At 44.9% G+C, this 26381-nt stretch overlaps 4 protein-coding genes across 5 annotated transcripts; 1 reads left to right on the forward strand and 3 right to left on the reverse strand.

Annotated features, from left to right (window-relative positions):
* The first annotated feature begins 3200 nt into the window (after positions 1–3200).
* On the forward strand, positions 3201–9860 carry LOC131892639 (uncharacterized). Its single transcript, XM_059242464.1, has 13 exons — positions 3201–3414; positions 4790–5120; positions 5222–5348; positions 5420–5626; positions 5697–5785; positions 5869–6010; positions 6079–6366; positions 6433–6593; positions 6713–6865; positions 6943–7671; positions 7750–7885; positions 9078–9368; positions 9482–9860. The coding sequence occupies exons 1-13, from the start codon at positions 3294–3296 to the stop codon at positions 9641–9643; spliced, it is 2937 nt and encodes a 978-aa protein (XP_059098447.1). The 5' UTR covers positions 3201–3293; the 3' UTR covers positions 9644–9860.
* A 489-nt stretch (positions 9861–10349) lies between these two features.
* Positions 10350–17037, reverse strand: LOC131892843 (rho GTPase-activating protein 100F-like). The gene is made up of 9 exons (XM_059242697.1): positions 16623–17037; positions 16315–16500; positions 14970–16242; positions 14088–14323; positions 13747–13987; positions 13360–13573; positions 12795–13273; positions 12564–12724; positions 10350–12101 (listed from the first exon to the last, which is right to left on the reverse strand). Exons 1-9 carry the CDS (start codon positions 16839–16841, stop codon positions 11892–11894), a joined length of 3219 nt encoding a protein of 1072 aa, XP_059098680.1. The 5' UTR covers positions 16842–17037; the 3' UTR covers positions 10350–11891.
* Positions 17038–20493: 3456 nt separating this feature from the next.
* Positions 20494–22681, reverse strand: LOC131892853 (SET and MYND domain-containing protein 4-like). The gene is made up of 3 exons (XM_059242711.1): positions 22221–22681; positions 21991–22122; positions 20494–21923 (listed from the first exon to the last, which is right to left on the reverse strand). Exons 1-3 carry the CDS (start codon positions 22557–22559, stop codon positions 20526–20528), a joined length of 1869 nt encoding a protein of 622 aa, XP_059098694.1. The 5' UTR covers positions 22560–22681; the 3' UTR covers positions 20494–20525.
* Positions 22682–23258: 577 nt separating this feature from the next.
* LOC131892851 (polynucleotide 5'-hydroxyl-kinase NOL9-like) lies at positions 23259–25784 on the reverse strand. Of its 2 annotated transcripts, XM_059242709.1 has the most exons (4): positions 25589–25784; positions 24775–25525; positions 24552–24695; positions 23259–24462 (listed from the first exon to the last, which is right to left on the reverse strand). In XM_059242709.1, exons 1-4 carry the CDS (start codon positions 25733–25735, stop codon positions 23537–23539), a joined length of 1968 nt encoding a protein of 655 aa, XP_059098692.1. In that variant the 5' UTR covers positions 25736–25784; the 3' UTR covers positions 23259–23536. The 2 variants fall into 2 exon arrangements, with proteins under 2 accessions (XP_059098692.1, XP_059098693.1); XM_059242710.1 differs by having other exon boundaries at positions 24775–25784.
* Between the last annotated feature and the right edge of the window lie 597 nt (positions 25785–26381).

Here is a 26381-nt window from a genome sequence, read left to right on the forward strand (position 1 = left end):
TTCAATTGGCTGGAGTTGCAATGTTCACTGGTTACCGATTCAGTTGCAGTAAAAAAAAAAAACTAGATTTTTACTCTTTTATGTTACGTATTCAATGCCACTGGCTTTTGATTACTTGAGGGACTAATGGCTGTTTAGCCTTGGATTACGGTTCAGATTCTAATCCACTGGAATCATAGCATATTGTTATAAGACTTGTTTTTTATATCTTTATTTTCATCTAGACTTTCTTTTTTATGCATAGTTTTGATAACCTTACTCATCAGGCAGCGGTCGCTTTGGCGACCCAATAGGCTTTAAAGGTGATGGCTTTTTCAAGATCACACGCCTCAAATCCCGCGGTCATTTTATAAAAAATGACCAAATGGCGATGAACAACTTTCAGAAACAAGGAAGGCAATGGCCCAATGGAAGCGCTTATCAAGGGCAAAGATTCTCCGTCCTACTAATATCTGTGTCAATCTCCATAGATACCACTAAAAGTTGAAACCAGATGCATTCCGACAAGCCACTGATGCAAGATGTGGGTGTGCTGTTAGTTTGAATGCTCCTTGGAAACATGGTGCCGCTCTCTCTTTTGACACGGGAATAAGTAATTTAATTATTTAATTTAGATTTAACATATATAATTCAAGTTCATGTGAAGATCACAAGACAATTCTTTTGTTATTTAAAATCTTTATTGCGAGAAGCATGTCTCATTGGCTTTAAATGTAGGGTACATGAAACAGATAGTTTCACACAAGCGATTTGGGGCCCATTCCTGGCATAATCTGAAATGTACTGCATTTAAAACTATTTACAGTAGTCCTTTTCTTGTTCTTATTTTTTCTTGGTCTTTTGTCATATTCTTGTAAAATTCATATCGTTACATTATTATTTGCCTCCTGGCACCTGTGTGCGATGAATTTGATGAGAATAAAATCATCAGGTAAATTTGATGTCTTTGAATTACTTGATACAACCAGGAAATCACACACTGAAAAATGTCAAAAGGGAAAAAAGAGAACTTATTTGAGCTGACCAAAACAGCTCACTCAACGTTAATGCTATAACTGCCTGTGCAAGCATGTAGTGTAAAAAATATTAAAATGTAATCTCCACTGGCATGGTTGACAATCTCTGATGTCTGAGAAGTCAATGAACCACAAGTTTCAGAGATTCCAGCGAGACGGTCTATCGATATTTGATTCCTAATTTTACAGATTCTCGCAATTGTAGGTGACAACGTCCTGGAAATGACTCTTGCCCAAAGAATGTCATCTGAAGCCAACGAATGGGCCGATTTGCCTCAATATGGCGGTCATGATTGAATCAGATCATCTCTTTCTGACTCTGCAGTAATAATCTTGGAAGATTAATTTCGTAGTTTCTTGTGGGATCATGGACTAATGAATTTACGTCAGATTTCAAGTCTACTTGTCAATTATTCATTCAATTGCATTTTTGTTGGTTCAAGGTAAAAGATGATTTATTTAAAGTTTTTTAACTATGCAATTAAATTTGTAATCAATATGAAATCAAAAGTTCATTCCGTTCTTCACGTGTTGGGTAGACACCATGCAAATAGAGGAGTGTACATAAAACACTCCTGAGCCTAATGAACGACCAGGGGTGATCTTGGAATCAGGTTTCTTGATATTCTCAAATACCTAGCTAGGCAAAGGATTCGGGAGGAATTTCCGGGCGTTACACGGTTAAGGAAACGTTTTGTTTTCGTTTGAAAAACATGCATACTGTTATTCAAGTAGGTTTCAAATTGAAACAAAATATTGGCTCAGAATGGTTTCGAACAAGTCACTTCGGGAGTATCCCTCGAAAAGTCAGATCCGGTATCACTCTTTCTGCACACGGATGGCTCGCCTATGAAACTGACTACCACCAGTGGTTAGACAGGCTCAGTCAGTAGGATCCTTCATCAAAAAACCTTAACAATTTAACCCTTGGTTCTTGGGATGTAGTTTGTTTCATTTTCCTATCTTTTTTCGTTCCCATCAAAGAGCTTTCGTCTTCCTCCCTTAATCATTTATGGCTGTACACTATCTCATCATGTTGATGCTCGAGTGGCTTCACAATGGCAATAAGTATACGTGCGATTGGAGACTGTGTCCATTGACAGTAAACACATCGGTAAATATGACCTAGGATTGCCGCTAGTGGTTCAGTATGATGTTTTGAAGATCAGTTTGTAAATATTGAACAATATTCTGAGCTGAGTTGGGTGGGGGAAATTCCTTCATCAAACGGAGACTTAGAGTTGACCGACGAAACCAAGTTGCAACGTGTTTGAAGAACGATTGACTGGCCGGTGATAACCGATGATTATTTTCTTTTGATCTGTTCCTTAGCCGGACTCTTCTCCGTGTTCTTGTTCAGGTTGGCATGTTTGGATGGGAAGCTCCAAAATTGGAGCGCCGAGTTCTCGGACGGTTCGTCAACTTTCTTTACTGAAACGAGAGGCAGTCAGATCACCCGAAAGATGGATTTAACGAGACTGCATACCTCTACGTCTGAAATGTCGGGGCATAGTCTTATCCACCTACCCATCTCGTTCTCTTTCCCAAGTGTTCTGAGCCTATCACTATTTCTACTACTACCACTACCACTGCTGCTACTACTACCACTACTACTACTACTATTACTACACTTATACACTTCTACTATTAGTACTTATGTATCCACGTATATCCGCCAAGTATTCGTACGTACAGGCAAAACAGTAGAAGCATTAGAAACGTGCAAAACCAACGGCAGCTTTCGTAGCACAGCAAAATGAATTTTCACCGTCCGTCCGTGGTCGAGCTGAATACGTACACATTTCCATCAGTCCGTATCAGTTGAGACAAAAACGACGACGAAATGGAATCGTTTGTGGTGTAGCGAGAAAGTCTCGAAGGTTGGTGGGTCTAATCTATCTACCTACCTCTCTACCTACATACCTATCTACTTAGAGCACATCCATGTAGCCGTAGCAGCACTTTTGGCTGTGTCGACTTCGAAGCCAACGAAATTCCTGGTGGAGCCTAATCGGTTGGGTGGTGTTCGGGGTGGCTGAGGCAGCGATCATGATGCTGACAATGTTGATGATGATGTTGACGATGATGATGATGGCAATGACGGCGACGAAGGCGGACACAAGGCCTGAACTAGATTTAGGCACCTTACAGATCGGTGCTTGCTTGATAAAGAAGGCGAGAAAACTCGTCTCGAGAGGAAATATTAGGCCTCACCACCAAGAAAGTTGCTAGTCTCAAATCGAAACCCAACGGGTACACAAGCCAATTATTAGCACCATGGCTCGAAGAAGACAGGAGACATGGAGTTCACGAGAGCTGAAAATAGCTTTATTCCTCGCTCTCTGTGGACTCAGTTACGCTCGAGAATTCATTGACGGGGATGCCTATGTGATCGAAGGTAAGTTTCGCCAAACGCGGATCGATCGGGTTGGAATGGAAGACCTCTTGGGTTCGCAATACAGTAATGCACATCATAAATTTACTTACTAACATGGTTAACACCGTTCACAATTGAGAATTTGTCGCTCCATTGCAATTTTATCATCGTTGTAAGGGCTCCAAAAAGATCTTTGTCTAGGCCGTGTTATTGTAAATGTAGGTAGGTATCATTTCCTGGCCCGGGTTGAAATTACGTTGTGTCCCAAATTCTTGAATCCAAGCGAGAGATCTCGAGGTAGGAAAAGGTTTGAAAGTGGCCTTACTTGATTGATTTGTACAATTCAAATACCAATAGCATTATGTGTAGGCATCACAATAGTTAGGAAAGTGTTTAACGTTCATGCATTTATTTCGATTGCGAATGAACAGCTCGTTGAAGTCTCCCAATAATGGCGCTTCGGTCCATTCCATTAACCACATTCTAGAACTAACTAGCTTTGTGGAAATATAAACTGGACAGGGTACGTACTTGTAGATCATATACACCTTTCCTTTGTGTTCTGTGTATGGTGGGTCGCTGACTTGTGACATCATATCAAAGACGGGTCATTGTTCGATTGGCCCCTTTCGACTAAAATTTGTAAACTTGTGTGGGTAGTAGGCCAGGCTTTTTAGAACCACTTTTTAAGTACGGGGAGACGCCCTTCTCTCTTTGGTGGCTTGTCAGACGAGTTTCCGAGATATCAACCGTCGCGTCTCCTCTTCGCAGTTTTTTGGTTTCTTCTCCATTTTTTTTCTCGCCTTGGGCATCCGAAAGAGCCTGCCTTATCGTGCTTCTGATCTTTCGTGCGTGATAATTCTGGTTTCGGCGTCTGCCGAAAATCTTGTTTGTTTGAGATGTCGTCCATCCCGGTTTAGCGGTCCCCGCCTCCGTCTTCCTTCTTTGCTTGTCTTCAAGAGCCTTGTGCGTGGATGTGCGTGCGTGTGTGTGGATGTGTGTTTGTGTCGTCCAGTCGTCCCGCAATCCATCTCAACATCCATCTAGCCAATTTTCATCTAACCATCCATCATCTACTTGGACAAATCGACATCTAGCTGGAGCTAGCTTAGCGTCTCGCGAATTTGGCTTTCTGCTCTAGTTGTAGCGCCGATTCGTTTGAAGTGAAACGCAATTTAGCTTTCAGTTACTCATGCATGTGCTAAATTTCATTTAGCAAAAACTAATCAATGCTTGCACGCAATAGTGGTTAAGATGATGATAATGATGATGATGGTGACGATGGTGATGATGGTGATGACGATGATGATGATGTCGACGACAACGACGATGACGACCTCGGTTCTACCTGATTTTATGGACTAAACGAGAATCCTTTCTTGTATCCTCTTGCCAGTTGACAATGGAGATGGGGACCTGGGTGGATCCAAAAACCTTAAAGGTGGCTGGGCTGGGCTGGGTCAAGGGCAACTAAATGGTGAACCAAAAGCTCGTCATGCACGGCAGTTCCCGCTTCAAACACCGGGCTTACCCTTGTTCCAGCCTTTGCCATCCCAGGCATTTGCTTCTCCAGGGGTCAATCATCCCAATGTTGCGCCATTCCTGAGACAGACTTTGAGACAGCCTGGCGCCGTGCCGCCACTTCAATCCCCCGAGTTGACCCCATCTGGTCAAGAAGATCTTGCGGCAGCTCTGCTCGGGAACCCCTGCGTGACTAACGAGGGCAAGTAAGTGTGTTCTTTCTGTTCATCTACATCTACATTGGCGAGAACATCGATTATCTGAACACGAGCCCCTCACCTATACGTCCAATACTCCCTTCTCTCAGGAATGGAACGTGTACCACAGTCAAGGGATGCTACCCTTACTTCCGCTTGTTTGACTTTGGCCCAACGGAGACGGCCTCCTACGGCACCTACGACACTTGTGCTTATGACACGGTCAATGGAAAGCAGGTAAGCCTTGACGTTGGAACCAGTCAAAGCAGTCACCTCCATGGAGCTTGAAGAATTATTCACATACGTAGGTTTTTGGCATCTGCTGTTCAGAGAAAGACATCAAGCAAGACCTTTTGGATCAATTGGAAGAGTTGAAAAATGAGGAGCCATTTGATCTGGATGAATTCCCTCTGGACGCTCAAATCAACGAGAATTGCGGCAAGCGGCCTGCTCTGAGCAATCTGATCAGAATTGTCAACGGCCAAGAGGCTGCAACGAACGAGTTTCCTTTCATGGTGAACTATGAGACAATGCTTACTTAACTTATGAAGAACCCCAAGTCAAATTGGATTCTGAATCTTTAAGGTTGCACTCTTCATGAAAGGTCGCCAGTTTTGTGGCGGTTCCCTTTTGGACAGAAAACACATTCTTACTGCCGCCCATTGCATTGAGCAGTAAGACAAGTCGTTCAGAATAGAAACCTGTCAAAAAAAAACCCCGGAGCTCTAGTTTATGATGTGGCCTTTTCGTTCTTCAGCTTTGACGAGATGGATCTCAAGAGGATGAGAGTGTATCTCGGCGACCACGATCTTCGAGTGCGTGGCGAAACCATTGGCCCTGAGCAACAAAGTCGAGTATCCACAATTATCAGACACAAGTCGTTCAAGACATCCACTTTGGTAGGGTCTATCAACTTTGGCATCGTAGCATTTTTGATTGCTAACGCAGGGCATTTATCTTCTTGTAGCATAATGATGTGGCTATCTTAGTCCTGAAAGACGCCATCACATACTCAGACTCCGTTCAACCCATTTGCTTGGAAGAGGATACCAGTAAATTGTTTGTTGGCGAGACAGTTCAAGTGGCGGGTTGGGGCAGCATCTCCGAAAAAGGGTCGCAATCGTCCCGGTTGAGAAAAGTGGATGTCAAGGTGTGGCGAAATGATGAGTGCCGACAAAGTTACGGTTCAAACGCTCCCGGAGGCATCACCAGTAGCATGATCTGTGCTGCCTCAAGAAATAAAGATTCCTGTAGTGTAAGTGACCCAGACCACCTTCTTTGATAGCGTTTTGGAACAATCCTACATGAGGTTGCTTTACAGGGCGATAGTGGTGGAGCTTTGTTCAAGTGTGAGAACGATCGTTGTAGTCAAATTGGGATCGTCTCCTGGGGCATTGGATGTGCGCGGCAGCAATATCCCGGTGTCTATACAAGAGTCACCGAAATGATTCCCTGGATCCGAAGAATCTTGTCCGAATATTAGTGCCCGAAAACCGAATCAGAAATAAATCATGGATGACATTGTCGTACATCGCTTTCTTTCGTGTTCTTTATGATACCTTACCTACTAACTCATACGATAACTAACGATTCTCGTTCCTTGAGCTGATGGCATTTCTTTTCTCTTTCCTTCTAGCTGATCCCATTGGTTATCAATCCCAGAAGAGATTTGCCCGCCAATTGTATTGGCCTTGGGCACAAGTCAACCCGTTCCCCTCGGGGGGAAGCAATGCTTGCTTCAAATCTTCTGGAGAGTAAGACACCCTCACCATTACGCACACCACATGAAGTTCGATGAGATTCAGTTAAAAATTATTCCCTCATTTTAAAGGACCGGTCAATGTGTGACAATGAAGTCCTGCTTCCCTCTGCTTCATTATAAAGCTGATATGCCCAGCTGGATGATGGGTGAGAGGGACAACTGCTTGATGACTGAGCCTTCCACTCGACAATCAATGGCTGGAATATGTTGTACAACACGGCAATTTGGGGGTGGGGGCTATCCCTTCGCTCCCCAATATCCACCCGGTACTGGCATCCCACTGTATCCAGGTGGAACCTATCCTTGGTCACCTGGTCAAGGAACTCAAAGCTTTGGCACACCCGGTTTTGGCACTCCTGGCATTGGAGCGGGTGGCATCTACCCGGGAATTGGAGCCGCTCCAGGCATAGTTCAGCCTACACCGGGAACTGTCCCAGTCACTGCTCCTACCCATCCACCCACAACTCCCACTCAGGCACCCACGACACCTAGCACGACTCCCAGTCCTACCACTCCCTCCCCGGTCACAAACGCACCCTCGCTCAGCTCTCCGAGTGCGGGCCAAAGCGTTTGCGGAGTTGGCCGTCATTATCCCGTGCGATACACCGAGAGCGGAGACGACGTTGAATCTGTCCAAAGAATCGAGGGCGAGCATCCCTTGCGAGTAGTGAATGGATGGCCTGCCGACAAGAACGAATGGCCTTGGATCGCTGCTCTTCTGCTTCGGGGTCGTCAGTTCTGCGGCGGATCCCTCATTGATTCCACTCACATTTTGACTGCGGCTCATTGCGTTGCTCAGTAAGTTAAGCTTTGAAGAAAAAGAAGAAGAAGAAGGAATTCGAAACAAATGCACCCGACACCTCTTTCTCATTACAGATTAACCAAGACTGATGTACAAAATCTCTCCATTCGCCTTGGTGAGCACAACATCCGAACTCGGGGCGAGACTGCTCTTTTCGAATCGCCAGCGGCTCGGGTAGTTCGCCACGTGGGATTCAGTTCCGACACCTTGGTAAGTGCAATGTTTCCTGAAAACTCCTTCCTTGTTTCCCTGCTGCTAAGCCACCCCACTTTCTTGGCCTTGATTCGGTTGCTCTTGACTGTCCACTTAATCGCTGGTGAGCAAGACAATTCATTGATCATTGCCTTGAAAAAAATTCTTTTTTTTATTGTTTAATCTAAAGATAGCTCAAAATGGTAAATATTTTATTTACCCTCCCTCAAAGTATGGAAATTTTGAAAGCTACTTTGGAACTATTAAAATTACACCAAGTTAACAATTTAAACAATCGATAAAACTGTCATGTGGGCTTGAAAGGTTTTAATCTGAGTTGCAAATCCATGAAACAAAACATCAAAGTTCGTCTTTGTGGATTTGCGAGTTAAGAAAATGTCAAGTTATATTTGGATATTTCTCTTGAAATGTTAACGGCATTTGAACCACTGTGTCTAGGAATGAACAAAACAACTAAACCAACGATACTAATGCTACGGTTGATTAAATAAATAATCGGTTGTTCAATATCCAAAGCATGGACCTAATTACGATTGTCTCCCATCTTTGTTTGCTTGTGGTTGGAGTTATTGCACTCCCTCATGGAAATTAATGGAGCAAGTTTTAAGAAATTCTTGAAAACAATGTTTGACTGTGAACCGTTGAAGAGGTTCCCCTCTTTTTAACATGCTCAATGACTTGAGCTGTCCCGAATTAGATCGCTCAGGAAACATAACTTCCACAGGACTGTCACCCATCGACCTGAGCAATGACTAGAAAGTTATCAAAAGTGTCAAAATCAATCGAGCCATCGAGGTCTACAGTAAGTGACATGCTTTCGACTGCTCGTAAATGCTCGTTGAAATACTCATAATTTGAGAGGTCAGAACCAAGTAAAAAATGCTTGTTCCGTGTAGGGCTATTTTCGAAATAAATCAATACAACCCCAATTCAAAAGACATTTTTCCTAGCGTCATTGTAATTTCATTAAGCCCCGGAACAAGAGTTAAAAAAAAACGCCATTGTCACCATTTCCTTCGAATCAAGTATTTCCAAATGATTCTTTGCAAATGTATTTGGGCCCAATCCTGCGGATTTAAGGAAGGAAAGTTGTTTTCGGACATAAATGCCGAGCAACCTCTTAAACCAGCAACCATCTTTCCTTGTACGTATTTGAAACGGACGTGAACAAGTTCCTTGATTGTTTCAGTACGATGATATCGCGATTATCACCATGAAGAATGCCGTTCCCGTGTCCATGAATGATACGATTCGTCCCGTGTGCTTGCCCAGCGGACAGAGCCTCTACACTGGACAACTTGGGACCGTGGTGGGATGGGGCAGTCTCCGAGAAAATGGCCCTCAGCCCGACGTCCTCCAAGAGTTGACGATGAAGATTTGGGATAACGACCAGTGCGACAAGATCTACAAAGGTGTCTCTCCCGCGGGTATTAAGTCGTTCATGATGTGTGCGGGCAAGAAGGGCAAGGACTCCTGCAATGTGAGTGGGTGACCTGAACCTGGATCGGTCGAAATTTCAAAACCTCAAAACCTCATCTACGTATGGATAGTGCATGATTCGAATATTCCTAATCATTCTGTTTGCTTTCATAGGGTGACAGCGGCGGACCTTTCATGTTGGGTGAGGGCAATAACTGGGTTCAAGTGGGCGTGGTCTCGTGGGGCATTGGTTGTGGAAAAGCCGAATTCCCCGGTGTCTACACCCGTACCACGCATATGAGAGATTGGATCGAACGGGCTAGAAATAAGTTCTAGGTCGAATTCCCAGGATTTCTATACGTTTTAGAATTGAACATTACCATTGCTCATAGACCACCAACAACGACATTATTGTAGTAACCTCATTCAATAGCTTGAATTCGCAACACAAAACTAGACTTTTTAACAAGTTATAACAAATTGTATTAGTACTTTCATCAATAATAATCGTCACTTATGATTATTGTCTTAGCGTTTGTTTTCCAACGATTGATAGTTGTGTCTGATGATAGTAGATGGAAACGACGTGGAATGAAAATGTTAGAAGTTAGCGATATAACCATTTTTAAGGTTATCATATAGGGTATGGTGGTATTTGTTGCTAATTTGGTTGCTGTTGTTGCCATTTTTGAACAGAGGTGTTCATGAATGAGAAAAAGAGAGATCATCTTGAACGGATAACTAGTACAGTCGTCAGTCGGGATATCTGAATGGTGATGGTTATTGATTGTGTTAGTAATACGGACATGATAACTCTAGTAATGATGATAGTACAATTACAACAACAACCACAACCACGACAACCAGAATCCCTAGATTTGTTACATAGATAGTATTGATCGTAGGTGATCCTTGAGTATGGCTTGTTTTGAGGGTCTGACTAGAGTATTGTTGTATGTGTGTTTAGAATCTGGCTACTACTTCTATTCTAGGTGCACACGGTTTTGGCAGTGGACTGCTACTTGCATCATGTGCGAGATGATTCATGTTGCAACATTCTTATTATTGTCATTTGTTTCATAATGTTGAACAATACGTAGCAATAATGATTGGGGCGTTTCAATTCGATTAACAACTTGCAACATTCAAGGAGTTCTTCTTAAGAACATAAGTTTTGTATGTACATTGTCTCCTCGACCATAAATATGCTAAGATTTAAAAAAAATGGTTAGTAGGGTCAACAGGATCCAAAACAAAATCAAGAGCATTGGAGGAACAACAACAACAACACCAACCGTAAGGATTTGTGGCCGGGATTTAGGCGGGCCCTTGGATTAAGTCCAAGAATAATGGAAGGTCCCCTCGTTTCATGATTGCAATTTGGTCAAATTGAAATTCAAGACCTACAATTCCCCAACAACGCTCCCAAATTGCTCAAGAAGCTCTTTCACAAGATAAATGAGAATGCAAATAATACATAATAGTTCCCTTGAAGCCCAAAGCTATACAAGTGTGTTAATTTCCCGTCGAATGATAGGTTGGAAACAGAAATGACTTTGAAGGTCAAATCAATTGATATGTGTGTGAAGGTACAATCACGTGATCGGCTACTGTCGGGTAGGAGGCATTAATAAATATCTGAACCGGGCCGTGCATCATGAACACAGTACAATACATACGCAGTAACATGCGTCGTTGTAGTACGTGCAGGTCTGATAGATCATGTTGGAAGAAATAGGAAAAATCCCCAATGTTTTGATGGATGTGGTTGGTGCTTGGTTGCAATAACAATGATTAAAATAGTGGTGTGGCAATAATGATAAGAATAATGATGATAATCATAATACTGGTGATATTAAAGGGAATTATAGAGATGAGGTGGCGTATGTAGGACGCGTGCTGTGTGCAAGTGGAAGTAGCAAAATATAAAAAAGTGCATTGACAACGTATCTTGGTGTGCTGACGGTGATGAACGATGATGATTCATAACAAGATTTGATTGGTGAACTAGAAGCGTTGTGGAAGGGTGAAAATGTTCGTAACAATTCATCATAATCGAGTGGAGTGGTGTGGTTAGCAATTCAATGGAGTGTTCATAATCGTAACAATATGAAAAGAACAGTGACAATATTAATCATGGTAATCATAATGTCTTATCACGAGTGGAAGGATCAGGAATGACTGTTTCTTCGTCCCTTTTGTGTTCCATGCAAGGAGAAGTCGGTTGGTTGGTTGGTTGGTTGTTGATGTTTCTTCTTCATTGTAAGTGTGTTGTGGCAGGTTTTTGAATTTTCATAACCCTTAAGAATTGCCGTTTCAAATTTCGCCTTCTTGCTTCGACAGGAAAGGTTCTCGCTTGTTGGGTCGAGCGCGAACGGAAGGTGGGCTATTCCTTCCTTGCCTTCTAGGCGATTCATTTCAGGGCGACGAGTTCAATGAGACACACCCACTATTGCACATGAGATAACTACACATACATAAGATTCACTGAAGCCGGAAGCCGGTTAGGCGTGATCCAGGATTATCATTGATCATAGCCTGCCCCCCGTCAAAAAAAACCACCGCCACCCATCGCTGCAACCGCCTATTCCTGGGTTTTGGGCCATATTTCGATGAGATATTTCAGGATTTGGATTGGCTCTGATATGTTTGGCACAGCGGCCGGATTTCTATCATTCATCTCAAGCATGAGCACGGGGGCGAAACAAATGGCCAAGTTTTGCGGGTTCATCTTGTTCCGGGTGCATTGGGCGGTGACTCGGGCCAGATGATCCATGATGTGGACCAGGCAGTTCTGTAAAATTGTGACATCATATGTAGAGAAAGATTTTCGTACACTTGAAACCATCTCACTGATTATTGACGCTTGGGAATCGACAAATGCTGTTTTCCTCCAATGTGCTGCATACCCTTTTATTCCAACAACCAGCCCTTTGGGGATATGTATGGTCTAGAAACATTTTGATGGAACAATTGTGCTCAATCCTGATGACTCACAATTCTAAATTCCTTCTATCTCCGAATTTGACACAGTACTTACAATTCCAACATACTTCTGGCGAGGTAAAACTGTCTATAACCTTCTCTTAAATCATCATTATTTCCTTTGTAAACTACCTCCGACAAACTGATTTTACGCCACCACAACCCTTGATCTCTGTTATTGGGAACGACGCATCCAACCTGTTTTTCTATACCATACCCTGATGGACAGACAATACGATCACAAAAGTAATGATTTCAACATTCAGTTTACCCTGTTGGCTTTGGGAAGACAGTCAAGAATCGAGAATACCAGTTTGGCATTCCCGTCTGGGTCGTGAGGCAGGAAAACACCCATGGCATCCACTAGCATTTGATACAAACAATTGGTGAACACAGGCTGAGGTAGCTCACGCAAATACTCCTTCACCAGTCCTATAGATTGATATAAAGCAAGCTCAAAGGGATTATTTTCAAGTGGCAATGAGATTGTGGTCCAAATTACCTGTGATGACATTGATATCAGGCACATTCTCCGAACTTAGGTCCACCGTTTCTGGCGCTTCCTCAAACGCCAAGCGGAGCATATTCTTCTTGGTTTCAGCTCCGCACAAGCGATAGATCCCGATGATGTCCAAACCGCGGCGCTCGATTTCGTCCACGCAGCGCTTCAAGATGGTGGGCACTAGGTACCCGTTGGCCTCTTGTTCCAATACGGTTTCAAGATCCACGCCGAATAGCTTTTGACCGGCTTGCTGGTATCGTGCTCGATCGTAGGCCTCAGTAAGTGGCAGGAAGCTTAGGGTGAGATAGAGTGTGCCCGCGGGATGGAGCCGCAAGGCCACTTGCTGAAAGGTCTGGCCTTTTCCGAAGAGCGTGGCCAGACGCAGCGAAGCACGGTAGCAGAGACGGTGGCGAAGCTGGGGATCCCAAGAGTAGACCAGGAACTCCACCTCCAGGTTATTGGCCATATCCAGTTCGAATCTGGAATGGTAGAAGTCGTTCGTTATGGTCTCACGGGGTTCAAGATGGATGGTTAAAAATTGAACTCTGAGGTGGATCTGCTTTACCGTTCGTCCCAATCAAAATTGATGCCGCCACTACGGACCACTGTTCGCGCTTTATGGATGTGATCGACTTCAACCACACAATAGAGATCTCGAATGCGCCTTGAACGGCCCCCAGTGCGTAGTCCTCGACCCGCCAATAGATGTAAATTGAGGATTCCGCTTAACCGCACGCCACCGTTTTCAGGAATAGCCTCAGATTTGTACTTGATGAAATCTACACACCGATAGGTTTAAAATGAGTGATTGATGGCTAAGGTGTGTTGTGCTATCGATGGCGATGGCCCAGATTGACATCGCACATCACACGTAAACACACACACACACACATTCACATACACACACCCAAATACACATACACCCATAATAAGAACGATTAACGAAACTCACCAGCAGGGTTGAAGTCGATAAAGCTTTGACCATTATCTTTCTCGTTGGCGAATGAGGGCGTAATGACTCGATCCTGAGCAGATGATGGTCGACTTGATGGGATGTTTGGATCATCGGTCGAGGATCGCAAATGTTCCAGGCCAGAAATAGTGCGATTACGCAAACGACGAAGCTCTTGTCTTTGGCCATAGGTTGCTCCAGTGTAATGATGCTCGGAATCGGAGTAATACTGCGCATCAGCCTTTGATTGAGATGAAAAAAAAAACCATTACATCAAGGTGTGAGCGCATGCTTGAAACTATACACTATTGTGCGCCAGGCTTCGTTTTCTTGGGACTCACCACTGGGTCTCTTAATTTATCGGGAATATTATCGAATGACAATCGCGAAGACGGTCGGCTTAAGGTTTCCCTCAATTCTCGAGATCGTCTGAGAGTTTCGTAAATTGCACTTGTGGATGGAGTTCGTCTCATTTCTCTCCTCGGATTTACAGCTAATGCGTTGGATGATGATCGTCCCCCTCGGTTCTGATAGGCCTCAGCCCCCATTGCAGAGTAGGAAGATGGAGATCGGTAACCTGAAATCATGAAAGGTGCCTCATTCATGAACAGGGACACGGACCATGAAATATGAATAAGTTGATGCATAATTAGTATCCTCTTTTTGTGGATTTAACGGTTTGCTATTGTCAAATGATTGAAACAGTTTTACATTTTGCACACGCATTATGATATGTACAAAATAGTGAGCAGAGGTCGAGAAAATCATTAATAGACGAGCTAAATTTGTGATATGCTAAGGTTTAATATTCACTCATCTTTTCTAATTAGCGCATAACTTTTCTGGGTTTCCTGCGCGCAATGACAACTGAGACTGCATCCAAAGAGTTATCAAACTATTACTCCTCCTTTAATCACAAATTGGTACACCGTTTGTTGCAGACTTTTAAGAAAGGTGGCGCAAGTTGATTATTGTTTATGTTTTTCTACAAACACTTTCAACTTCGAGTACTTAGTTCAACCAATCCAAGGCCAACCACCGATTAACTTTACTACAAGTTGAGCGACGACTTCCGTTAACCAAGAATTGGAGCCATTCGGTTGAATTCCTGAACTTCGAGCCGATTCCAATCAATTGCCATGAATGTAGTGAACTAATGATTAACGATGCCACTATCTGTCCGTCTTAAGCAGTCTACACATATACTTAAGCCATATACGTACCTCTTCTCCTGGCAGTTACAATTGATTCAGGGGCAGAGTTGGCCCCAGGGTCACTCAGTTGATCGTCGGTGGATAACCCAGAGAGATTTCCTGGATCGGGAATAAGACGATCCATTTCCATACTCAGTTCTGGATGTCTTAACAACGCTTCACGCTGGAACGTGCGAGGCAAAGAACTGGATCTAGTCGAAGACACGGGGAAACCCCGCCCTGCAGTTCGTGACATCCGCATGGACATCCCCGGGGATTGGAGTGCCTCAGTGTCCGATGCATAATCAAACCCAGAGTAGTTACGAGATCGAGGTTGTGCAGATCCGAGGGATCCTCGTGAATACTGGTGTCGTGAGGGATACTGCAAGGTATTAGCTCGCCTCCCACCCGAGGGGCTCGAAACTGAGTGTCGACCCATTGAGTTTGAGTAGTGGGCCGAGGGGTCGCTTCCCATCCGTTGAAGCAGGCGTTGTCCCCGACCAGGCAAGTTGGGATCGTCTTCAGCACCATAGTTATTATAGTCTGGCGCGACAACAGCCGGACCTGTGTACCCATATCCATTATCATTTGAGTTGGATATGTATCTGGTTTCCATTGGAGGATAGCCCGTATTCAGCTCGCGCATTGGAGGGGGCATGACTGAGGCGTCTTCGGCCCGCCCACTAGGCATGTAGGGCTCGTTGACCGAGTTGCCGACGTAAGGACGGGCACCATTCCCCACGGGTCGACCGTTGGGAGGAACACTTTGCCGTGGGAGACTATTGACTGGAAAGTACTTGGGATCATTCCGATCAGGCTTTGGGTTTCGATCCCAAGTGAGCGTTCTCGAATCTCTGTAAGGCATATAATCACGTCCTCGAGGCGAGTCGACTGGATTCGTGTCGTAATCACCTCGGTGATACGTGCCCAAGTCGTTTCGGTCCCCTTTGTACACTACCACAGGTGGAGTGGCCTTCCCACTGTCCACAAACCCTCCGTTCTGACCGTTGCCCAAATAGCCTCGAACCCGAGACCGCCTTGTTGTCAAAACAAGACGTCGGGGGATGCTCATAATTATCACTACATCATCCAAACTCATTCGAGTGACATCCACCAGATTCACGGCCAAGATTTCATCGCCCAATTGGAGACAACCACTACTATACACGGCACTATCAATGGCTATTCGTGAAATGAAGACTCCGTCCGTGCGATCGATCCCGTTGCCCTCACGAATGTACAGACCTAAAGTTTGGCCTGGTCGTTTAACAATCTCCACGAAGGTGGTGACAGAATCCGGGTCCTGGAAACAAGAGCAGCCGCAATTGCAGGCCTCCATCGATTTCTTCACTCCTCCCAAAGCATGATTACTTACATTTGTATCAATGTTGATTTTGGGAGCAGTCTCACTGGCCAACCGAATAAATTGCCTCGGATCCAAAGTTCGAACCACCATCTCTCCTGATTTCTGGACCATCCGAAAGGCCTCTGCTGTTGTCGAATCATACCGATTCTGCACCGTTTCCAGTTGACGGAATACCTCTTCAGAGATTCCACTCGGCTATCGAATGAAAAACATTCGGTAAGTAAGCAGTCACTCGGAGTGTATGCAGTGTTCGAAGGAGGAGGAACACAATTATTATCAAACTATTGCGCCTACCCTCCCCCCCCCCGGTTACATACCTTTTTCCCTTGGTCATCAAAGCTGTTGTTCATTTGTGCGACAGGCATCAGTCCTGGGTGGCGGATGGGCTGGCTCAACGGGGGTGGTGCTAAACCGGGTTGCTGAGGATGAGGCTTCTGCTGTTGTGGGTAAGGCATGTTCATCGGTTGACGGGAGGGCGTGTTTTGAGCGGACTTCATGTCCCTCCCCGAATCTTTCTCACGACCACAGCACAACATTTTGAGGGGGGAGATCACCTACCAATGACAAATCATGGTCCAATGCTGGATTGACCCGCCCAAACTGTCGTAGCACTGGTGGATCCCCCGTCTAAGCCTAGGAAAAATGTCGCGTGCCCCACTACATAAGTAGGATGCTGCCATATCTCCTCATTTTGAGGCTCATTTCCACCAAGTCGAACTCAGTCTTGAGGCTAATATAATGACCACGGTCCCAAGGCTGTCCGGCCGGCAGGGGCTAACCAATCAATACCAGCCTTCTGGTTTCCTCTCGCGGGTATACTAACTTGGCACACATTACAATGATGATTCGTCCTCGGCTCCAAAGCAAGCCCACAGAGCGACCCACGATAGTAGTGGAGGTCGCTTCTGAACCAGTACCTCAAGGAGAGCGAGCCAACACGCTCATTCGCTCACTCACTCACTCACTCACTAAATTTAACTTACGAGATTGAGGAAAGGGTACAGAAGGGACAGAATTTGTGTTATTCTTCCATTCTTCTATTCGAGTCTTCAATGCAAAGTTTGAGATTTGTTTTCCTTGTTGACATCTGCATATGCAAAAAAAAAGATGAGGCCATGAGACGAACGATGGAAGGAAGAAGCAACAGGCCCGGCCCTGGTGATGATGACCACATCTGATGGTCTGACAAATGAAAGGAAAAGGAAGACGAGAAGGAGAACAGAGAAACCAACGGAGGTCCCAACAGAGGACCCCTTTCACATTATTTGGCACCGCTTCCCCCCCTACTTCTCGAGTCGATTTAGAGCTTGCTGGACTGAAACTGAACCAAGGAGCCATTCCGATGATAGAGTTGATAGAAGGAACTTTGTCTACGAGTCGTATATGCTATCTGGTCTTTGGGGAGCAGGATTAATTACATTATCATCGCATTGGCCCAGGAAAGGCGGGTTGACTACCCAATCGGGCATTTCCACGGATGGCATAGAGCGGAGTGATTTTTCAAAGCCAGGGCCTGTATAACGTCTTCTTTGGGTTGCAGGAATTTAATCACATAAGTGTTCCAATGGTCCACTCAGAGATTCGTGGATCCAAAGTATCTACCAAATGTAATTACATATAGTGGAACAATTGTTTGGTGTGTTGAAATTTCCATGACACGCGCACGCAAGAGTTCCAATCACAAGCCAAGAAAAATTGGCGCTAATTAATACCGAAAGCTTGAAACAGTTGAACAAAATGTTGTGTAGAGAAATGGATCAAAGGAGAAGCCATGAAAGAGACCAGCTTTACCAAAGCGTTTACCATGCATGTCTTATAGTATAAAAAGTATCCTTTTCATCATATATTTATATATAATTGCATGTTTTTTTAGAGGAAGCTCATCTTTATGCATCTTTCAATATTTTGATCTGTTTAAGAAGTATGTTTTAAGAATATTATATTTTCGGTTTTTATCAAGAATATAACTTGCAGTTCATATCTTATATTTAGTTGATATCAAATAGTACCCAAAAGTCTACCAAAATTTGTTTCGAGTTCAACAATAGCTTGGAGGATATGTGCCACAATAAAAATAACTATAACATTTTCACATCCCTTTTTTATGTTTACTCTAAAATTCACGCAGTTTTTTCTTACAGTATTGTAGAGTGCTGCGCTACTTTTTCCCTTGATTGAATTTCCTTTATTTCACATGGCTAATGAACGTAAAATTTCTCCTCTGCCTTTTTTCTCCAGGCTCACTTGGATTGAGTGAACATAATAAGTGAACGTAAACATAAATTGAAGGAGAAACACATTACCTTTATAAAGACATGAATACTGTAAATTTAATGTTGACGTTGAAACAAGTTAAAAAAATGTGTGAGGTTAGCCATCACTTGACCACACTGAATGAAACCTAAACCACAATTGACGGTTTCAAGGTGACATCATCACTTTCAGAGCTTGAAGCCATCTTTCCTTCATCTTTCAAGCTGCTTTCGTGAGAAGTGACTTGCTCGAAAAGCCACATTCGACACAATTTCAGAAGAAATTGTTGTTATTTTCTGGCGATTGTGGTCAATAAGTGGTTAAACAAAACTATGCTTTCTTTTTTAATCTTATACCAGCACAATTGAAATTACTAATTACAATTAAAAAACTAATGGATTCTTTACTGACTTAGACGCAGGGGTCGTCAAAAGAAGTTCACTTCGAAAAAAATGGAGTGCAAAATCACAGTGTTTGTAATACTTGCTTGCCTGCCTTTATACCGTGATTTACTTGTCTCCTTGGATTCAAAATAGAACCTTGCTACACTCGGCTTAATTGTTGAAAGAGCCCTCCACAGACTGATGGCTGCTTTATTGTTCACCTGTCCTTTATTAAATCTATTGCGTCCAACATTGTCCAATTTGACATTTTGAACAAGCCACTTTACAAGAATCCATGCTTTTGAACGGTATATGGCGTTAGACTCAGAAAATGTTGACGTCCATTTGAAAACATCTATTGTGTTGCAGATCTATGAGTCCTTGGCCTTTTTAGACCCAGAAACTAAAACACCATGGTAAAAGATTAGCGAGAGACATGTCTCTCTTATCGATCTTTCCAAAATTATGAAAATGAGTAGTGTATGGTGGTATCATGGTGGAATCATTATCTGACTGTAGTTTTGAGAAAGCCACACAACTTACGTTGAATTCTGCCCTTCTGCAATCATCAACATTAGGCGTAAGTTAGCGGAACGCTTAATCAGTTCAGCATACTAATTGTAACGCCCACTACCGACGAAGCATGGTTTTCTGGCGATCGGTTGATGGGACAAAAGTAAAAAAGCAAACTAGAAACCAATACACGGACTGATCAATGTGGACCATCGGAACCTCTTCCTTTAAGCTCCTTTCCTTTCACGCTTTTTAGCTGGAGAAAGCAGGTTGGAAGTCACTCAATCCTTGGGAAGATGCAACACAACACGAGTGCGAGGGTCTGAGTTCTGAATTTCGATCCATGATTGGAGATGGTGAACACTATTTGGCCATGTTTGCTTGTGGCTTCTTTGACCTTTTGGATCACACGAGCTGTCAATCCGAGTGACAAGGAGAGTGAAGGGATCTTGGCGCCGACCACCATATCGTACGCCACAATCGAGTCCTGTGGAAGTTGACACTTGAAAAAGCTCCCTGAAATCAAAATGTTCATTGAGGAGGACTTCCAGTCGTTGTACCCGAGAACAAGTGTCCGCAAGGTGCCACGCCAGAAATCCCCGGAATTGATTTTCTCGGATTCCAATCACATAGAATTAGAGCGGATTGACATCTCGGGCTTGACTCGGCAGGAACTCAAGACTCTTATGAAGCTAAAAGGCTTTCAAGAAGGTCATCAATTGCGCGTCGAGTTGTAAGTGCCGAAACCTATAGAAATGAATGATTTGACTTCAACCCACAAAGGCCAGTCAAGTCAGGAAGAGTAGCTCTTCGCACTAACATGATTCAGTATTTTTTTTTTAATGGCTTTTTTGTTTATTATAGCATCTTATCAATAAAGACGGCTTGGCAGGAACTCAAGACTCTTATGAAGCTAAAAGGCTTTCAAGAAGGTCATCAATTGCGCGTCGAGTTGTAAGTGCCGAAACCTATAGAAATGAATGATTTGACTTCAACCCACAAAGGCCAGTCAAGTCAGGAAGAGTAGGTCTTCGCACTAACATGATTCAGTATTTTTAATGGCTTTTTTGTTTATTTGAGCATCTTATCAATAAACACGGCTTTGCCGTAATTTGAGATGCACGTTCGTATCTTATCTTCCGCTTTAATGTAGCCCTGAGAGGGCATCCTCATCTCGGAGAGCTGGCATTCCTGATGTAAGACCACGGCAAAATCCCGGATGGCAGATTCAACTTGGCCGTTCTTTATGTGTTCGCATCCACTTTGAAAGGCCTTTTCAACCTCTTGTCTGGGTTCGGACTTGGGAAGTCGAGCCAACAAAGGCCAATTCTCCAGACAAGCGGTGCATCCGCATTGAAACCAATAACGCGCATCCAGCTCCCTACGGCGCTCGTTGAAGGCCTTCAAATAGAAAGTGGGGCCGTAATTGTCGTGAATTTCCTGGCCTTTCTTGATCGGTCTGAGAACTCGAAGGCCCATGGTCTTGCCGTTGAAGAATCGACCCACTTCCCCATGACACGAGTGGTTAAAGTAAGAAGCCCTGGGATAGATGGCCAATGCAATTTGATGACTTTTACTAGGCGTCAAGCTCACTCGGTCGGGTCGAAGGATCTCATAGACTTCGTGGGCGTTGAATTGCAGCACTTGGAGATTGCGTAACAAGAGCGACCCAATGAACACATACTCAAAGTCGGAGAAGTGAGGTGGAAAATAACCGCCCTTTTCCAATGTCTGCAACAAAAGGCAGGCCATGAGGGCTCTCTCCAATTGGTCATCGGCCTCACGCTGCTCATCGTTGCCGGACAAGTTATAAGCCTGAACATACGGATCCAGATCGGCGGGGGTCTCTTGATCCGTCTTGAAGGACTGAAGTTGCATCTTTAAGGCCATGACGTCATCAAATTTTCGCTGAGAGATCATCCGCAATGCCAGACGAGCCACCTGGCTGCATCCAAATCCCCGCAAAGCCTCGGCGAACTGACATTCTACTCTATGATAAACTTCACCTTTTTGGGCGCATTCCGCCGAGCAGAACGCCACTCCGCTACAAGTTCGACACGGAATGAAGGCTTTAAGGGGGTGGAGACACTCTTGGCAGTGTGACCCAAACTGCTCGGGGTAAAGGGCAGATGCATAAGGAGACTCTTGGAGGAGCAAATCTCCCACTTGCAAATCCGCAGCGGCTACAACATGCCGGCCGAGGTTGGGATCAAATTCGACCCGTATTCGACCCTCTGCTTCCTTCCCAGCCGAAGGTGGATGGAGTGTGTTTGCCCCAGGGCCTTGGAGTACTGGGCGAGTCGTGTCGGCTTTGATTTCCTCTTGGTCGTGTTGAATTTGTTTGAGGGCCGCCTCCTTGATGTTGCCTTCTTCCGTGGCGGTTAGAGTTGACTTAGCTATCATGAGCGAGGTGAGGGCCTTGGTTGTTTGTCCCAAATTTCTCTGAGCCTTTGCCAGACGAAGATAGAGCTTGAAAACATGAGCTGTGTCAATCTCGGTCTTTGTGGCCGGGGAAATGATATCGCGTGATCCTCACCTTATACTTCTGTTTGTCGGGATAGCCCATGGCAATGGCATACTGGATGTCTCGGATCACCATTTCAGGTTCATTCATGTGATGCCAACAAGCCGAGCGATTGGCTACGGCCAAGCTCAACGTCTTATCTGGCTGTCCATGGAAGAAATCAATGATAGGAGATAGAACTCAATCGCCTTCTTAACCGGTTGTTTGTAAAAGAAAAAGTGCACACATGCCACTTAACTTACATCCAATTCATGCTGCGCATTGAGAATGCTTGTGTTGTAGAGCCGCATGGCATTGGCAAAGTCTTTCTTTTTGAAGTATTCGTTCCCTTTGAGACGGTTACTTTCAGCCAATGTTGAGTCTTTGAGTCGGAAAATGGGCACCAATTTCACGCACTCCAAGAATGGTAAGGCATACCGGATCCGTTCGTAATTGGACGTCTTGGCTTGAAAGTCGATTAAGATTTGAGGGTACGAGTTCAACCTTTGAACGTGACGCCAAAGGTTGCCAAATTGACCTCGGTTGTCCGACTGAATGGTCTGATGACTTCCATTTCGTCGGAGAGTGGATATATCCGTCATACTTGACCAAATATTGAGTGAAAAACTATTTGAGCTCACAGTTTATTGAACGGATGAAAGGTGAAATTTGGAACGTTGCCAAATAATGTCTTTGACTCTTTCTTATTTTTCGACAAGGCATAATCCAGCACGACCTTTCTCATTTTCAGCAAAGTTCAAGAATTTGAGCGAAGAGTTCATAAGAAGGCAATTTTGAACATTATCTGTCAGAATGAGTGGTACTGCACTTGTTATGGGTAACTCTCAATGCTAAAAATTGAAATTGTAAGAAAGAATCTAGGAAAATGACAAAATGCAAAACTGAAAGCGTCTCCCAGAACTGAGAAGCAAACATGATTGGAATTGAACAAACCTCAATTGGCATTTCAGAGCACAGGTTGCTTTTTTCGAATTAAAACGCTTTTTGAATCAACTACCAGCACTAGAGAGCGAGGACTTTGCAAGAATCAAAATGCAGGAAATCTGCAGCAAGGAAAGTGCATGGACGCCCTTGGCATGTATCTGATTACAACTCTTGACGTCATTATCGTTTCATTATAATTGGTTGCTGCCGCTATACGAATGGATTTTGCTATAGGTTACCGCAAAACATGAGTTTAATTTGCATAAAAACAAAAGAAGTTCACTATTGGATTAGGCAACCATGGCTCCCTTCTCCTCACTCGATTCAAGACTAAGCTCGTGCGAATACAACCTGAGCAATCTACTAACCCTAAGATTTATTTCTGAAGTCAAAAATACCAGCACATATATGTATGCCAATAAATATTTGATTTCGCAAATTCATCGGATACCAAAATTCGAATCTTTCAAAAAATAAAGGATCTCCTTCTTGTCATATACAGATATGTCAATCCTTTTCATTAACTCAATTTTGCAATAATGGAAATAAAACTAACACATGTGGGTGAAAACAGACTCATTTCCTCCAAAAAAGCGAGTTATCGACATCACAATGTTTCAAGCAATTAATGGCTTTAGTTTCTGGGCCGACCTCCTTTGATCCACGGCTGGGACAAAGGAGTCTGGAAAAGGGTCCCGCCCACATAAGGCAACCCTAGTTTGGAGGGCTGATCCAGAAATACAGAATCGGGTAATCGAATCATTCCCACCGTGATGCAACTCACGTTGGCCAGCACCGATTGATCGTGTAAGTTCGTTACCACGTAAATCTCATTGCGCTCCACGTCAATCCCACGAATGATGCCCACGCCCACACTAAGATTGAGGTCCGATTCCTTATCATTACTCCATGAAAATCGATCGCACTCCAAAGACACGATGGACGCGTTCATGCGAAACAAGTACTGAGCTCGAGATTGAGGACTGGCACCCACATTGCGGTCAAGGATGTTCACCCGGACGGCATCCAATGATACGACATACGGTTCCATCTCTTTGAGGGGCCGAGGGAAATGGGCCAAGAAAGCCAGAAGCACGATCTCTCGCAGTTTCCGAGGTTCGGGCAAACCCCAGTGGGTGGGACGTGATTCTCCGCGGCAATCGGAGGTCCGCTCAGGTACAGCTGGTAAGCGAATCACGCGGGTTTGAGCCAAACCCAATTGTCGCGTCCAAGTGGACAGATCCGCGGGGTAATTCTTGCGTTGACTAACACTCGTGATCGACACGAGGGTGCTAGGACGCCACGTGAGAAGAGCCTCGCGTAAAATCGAGAGTCCGATCGAGCCAGTGAAGCCCAAGTTGTTGATGACCCAAGGCCATTGGCCTAGGCCCTGGTCTTGGGCCAGGACGGAGGCCATCAATCGAGAGGCGGCCTTATAGCGCTGCATCACGTTGCACACATCGATGTCACCTACGAAGAAGCGGGTGTGGAGCGGACAATCGAGATGCGTGAAGTTGGGACCCAGAAGCGGCGAGGCCAAGACCGAGGCGCAAATAAAGCCTGAAAAATGACAAAGAGCGCCCATATGATGACGGATTAGTATGGGCTGGATACGGCCGATGCAATGTCGGGCACATTTTTTGAATTACCGGGAATCGACAACTCGGATTGACCGGGGTCCAGATCAACCCACACCACCTGGGGATAGTGGCCCAATAACTGATGGAACAGCCATTTGGCTAATGTGGATTTGCCTACGCCTTTGCCGCCAGCCACAAAGATCCGGGGCGGGTCTGAAAACAGGTCAAAGCGATCATAAATGCACATTTTCGGGGCTCAAGGGCGCAGACCAAAGGGACGGTCATGACTCACGATCTGGGCGGTGGGGTTTGGCTGACGAGGGGTCGGGCCAAATCGAGGCCCAACTTGGATGGGGGGTGAATAAACGGAACGAATGCAAAGCGCCCGCGTCGACCAAACTCACGTTGAGCCGCTTTTCGGCTTCGGCGTGAAGAGTAGGTAGGGGTGAGAGGGCGTGGTTGGGCCAATCGCGCCCAAATAGGCCGATGTTGACCACGTGCGGTAAGGTGGACTCCAAACGGGTTTGCCAATCCGAATTCACGGCTTGGCAGTACACCAGGGCCGAGGGGCTTAGCATTATGGTGTCCAAACGAGCCTCAGACATCTGGTCGGGCGAGATCAACGAACGAACGCGAGCCCGGATCTGCGGGATGGCGCTTGGGTCGGCTGTGGACGTCGCCTGGGCCGAGGACCAGTGGGACTTGACCTTCTCTCCCTGGGCTTGGGGTCCTATCCTGGGGAGCGGGGCGGTCGGGTCTGGGGTGGGCACGGCTTCAATGGCCAAGAGACTGTAACCACGGGGCGAGGCCACGATTTGAGCGGGCTGGCCATGCGTCATTTGCCAACCCAGGACCCGAATCCCGTGGGCCGTGCTCCAAACGCTGAGCCTGCAGCGTCCTTTCAAATGGAACTGTTGGCCCATGGGCACCACGGCTAGACACGCCCCGCCGGAGTGGGGTGTTTCATGGTCTGGTCCGGTGGTTGAGGGGATCGTCACGGCCAGAGGGAAGAACTCGACCATCCTGGATGAGGTCGGTCGGACCTAATAGTCCGTAGTAGTGTGTGTGCGTGTGTGTGATGCAATATCTAAATAGTAAGTTAGTACTCTGTGTAATGTGTATGAACTCGGGAAGCCAGCAAATCGAGTGAATCGAGCGAATCGAGCGAATCGTGCCCGCCTGGATCTTAGTGGGCGTGGATGGGCCACTACAGCAACACGTGGATGAATCGTGCGTGCATTGCATGCATGCATGGATGGATGTTTAGTTAGATCGACGGGATAATAACAACAAAGGAGGTTGCGGGGCTTTCGGAATTCCGTTCCCGCCATGGCGAGAATCCTTAGCAGGGCCCTAGGGGTTCTTGATTCGACGAAAAACTTCATGAGAAGTGAACCGAAAGATCGTTCCAGTAACCGGTACATACAGTAATAGAACAGATCTTCATTAGAAAATATGTGCGAAACGTTAGGATTGACTGGACCACCTGTTTTCCCCAAACGTGGTTCAAGTGGTAAAGAATAGTTGAGAAATGATTGTGTGCTGCATTCACGGAAAAGGGGAATTGTAATAGTTGAAAACTCATTGTGCGCTGCAAAGAAAACCATCAGAATAGACGGAAAAGGCGGAATGGACACCAAATATGACGTAGTTCGGTGATTATAAATGATAAAAAGAGAAACTTACATAGACTAATATCAAAAGCATTTTTTCAGTGTAATGACTAAAGAGGTAACGGTGGCAAAACAATCGTTTGTTATACTTTATATTACGTAGTCCAGTTGCTGAATGCAGTTAACCTTTTCGTCGTCTAAATGAAGCAGGGCAAATATTTACTTTTTTTCCTTTGTTAAGTTGTCTTGGTCTCTCATCCCCATTGGCTAAATTATTTTCCATTTA

The sequence above is a fragment of the Tigriopus californicus genome, chromosome 2, assembly GCF_007210705.1.
Source record: "Tigriopus californicus strain San Diego chromosome 2, Tcal_SD_v2.1, whole genome shotgun sequence".
Taxonomy (NCBI): Eukaryota; Metazoa; Arthropoda; class Copepoda; order Harpacticoida; family Harpacticidae; genus Tigriopus; species Tigriopus californicus.

What these genes read in the sequence shown, in the direction of transcription:
- LOC131892843 (XM_059242697.1), bottom strand. Translation starts at nt 16,841, where the DNA reads ATGTTGTGCTGTGGTCGTGAGAAAGATTCGGGGAGGGACATGAAGTCC. An exon ending in AAATCAACATTGATACAAAT is followed by an intron (nt 16,243 to 16,314) that starts GTAAGTAATCAT and finishes TCTTGTTTCCAG; the next exon opens with GACCCGGATTCTGTCACCAC. An exon ending in GTCTTCCCAAAGCCAACAGG is followed by an intron (nt 12,102 to 12,563) that starts GTAAACTGAATG and finishes ACAATTTTACAG; the next exon opens with AACTGCCTGGTCCACATCAT.
- LOC131892639 (XM_059242464.1), top strand. Translation starts at nt 3,294, where the DNA reads ATGGCTCGAAGAAGACAGGAGACATGGAGTTCACGAGAGCTGAAAATA. An exon ending in GGATGCCTATGTGATCGAAG is followed by an intron (nt 3,415 to 4,789) that starts GTAAGTTTCGCC and finishes TCCTCTTGCCAG; the next exon opens with TTGACAATGGAGATGGGGAC. An exon ending in GAAATAAAGATTCCTGTAGT is followed by an intron (nt 6,367 to 6,432) that starts GTAAGTGACCCA and finishes GTTGCTTTACAG; the next exon opens with GGCGATAGTGGTGGAGCTTT.
- LOC131892851 (XM_059242709.1), bottom strand. Translation starts at nt 25,735, where the DNA reads ATGCATGCATGCAATGCACGCACGATTCATCCACGTGTTGCTGTAGTG. An exon ending in GTTCATACACATTACACAGA is followed by an intron (nt 25,526 to 25,588) that starts GTACTAACTTAC and finishes ACGGACTATTAG; the next exon opens with GTCCGACCGACCTCATCCAG. An exon ending in CAAACCCCACCGCCCAGATC is followed by an intron (nt 24,696 to 24,774) that starts GTGAGTCATGAC and finishes ACCTGTTTTCAG; the next exon opens with ACCCGCCCCGGATCTTTGTG.
- LOC131892853 (XM_059242711.1), bottom strand. Translation starts at nt 22,559, where the DNA reads ATGACGGATATATCCACTCTCCGACGAAATGGAAGTCATCAGACCATT. An exon ending in ATGCGCAGCATGAATTGGAT is followed by an intron (nt 22,123 to 22,220) that starts GTAAGTTAAGTG and finishes TTCCATGGACAG; the next exon opens with CCAGATAAGACGTTGAGCTT. An exon ending in CCGACAAACAGAAGTATAAG is followed by an intron (nt 21,924 to 21,990) that starts GTGAGGATCACG and finishes CATGTTTTCAAG; the next exon opens with CTCTATCTTCGTCTGGCAAA.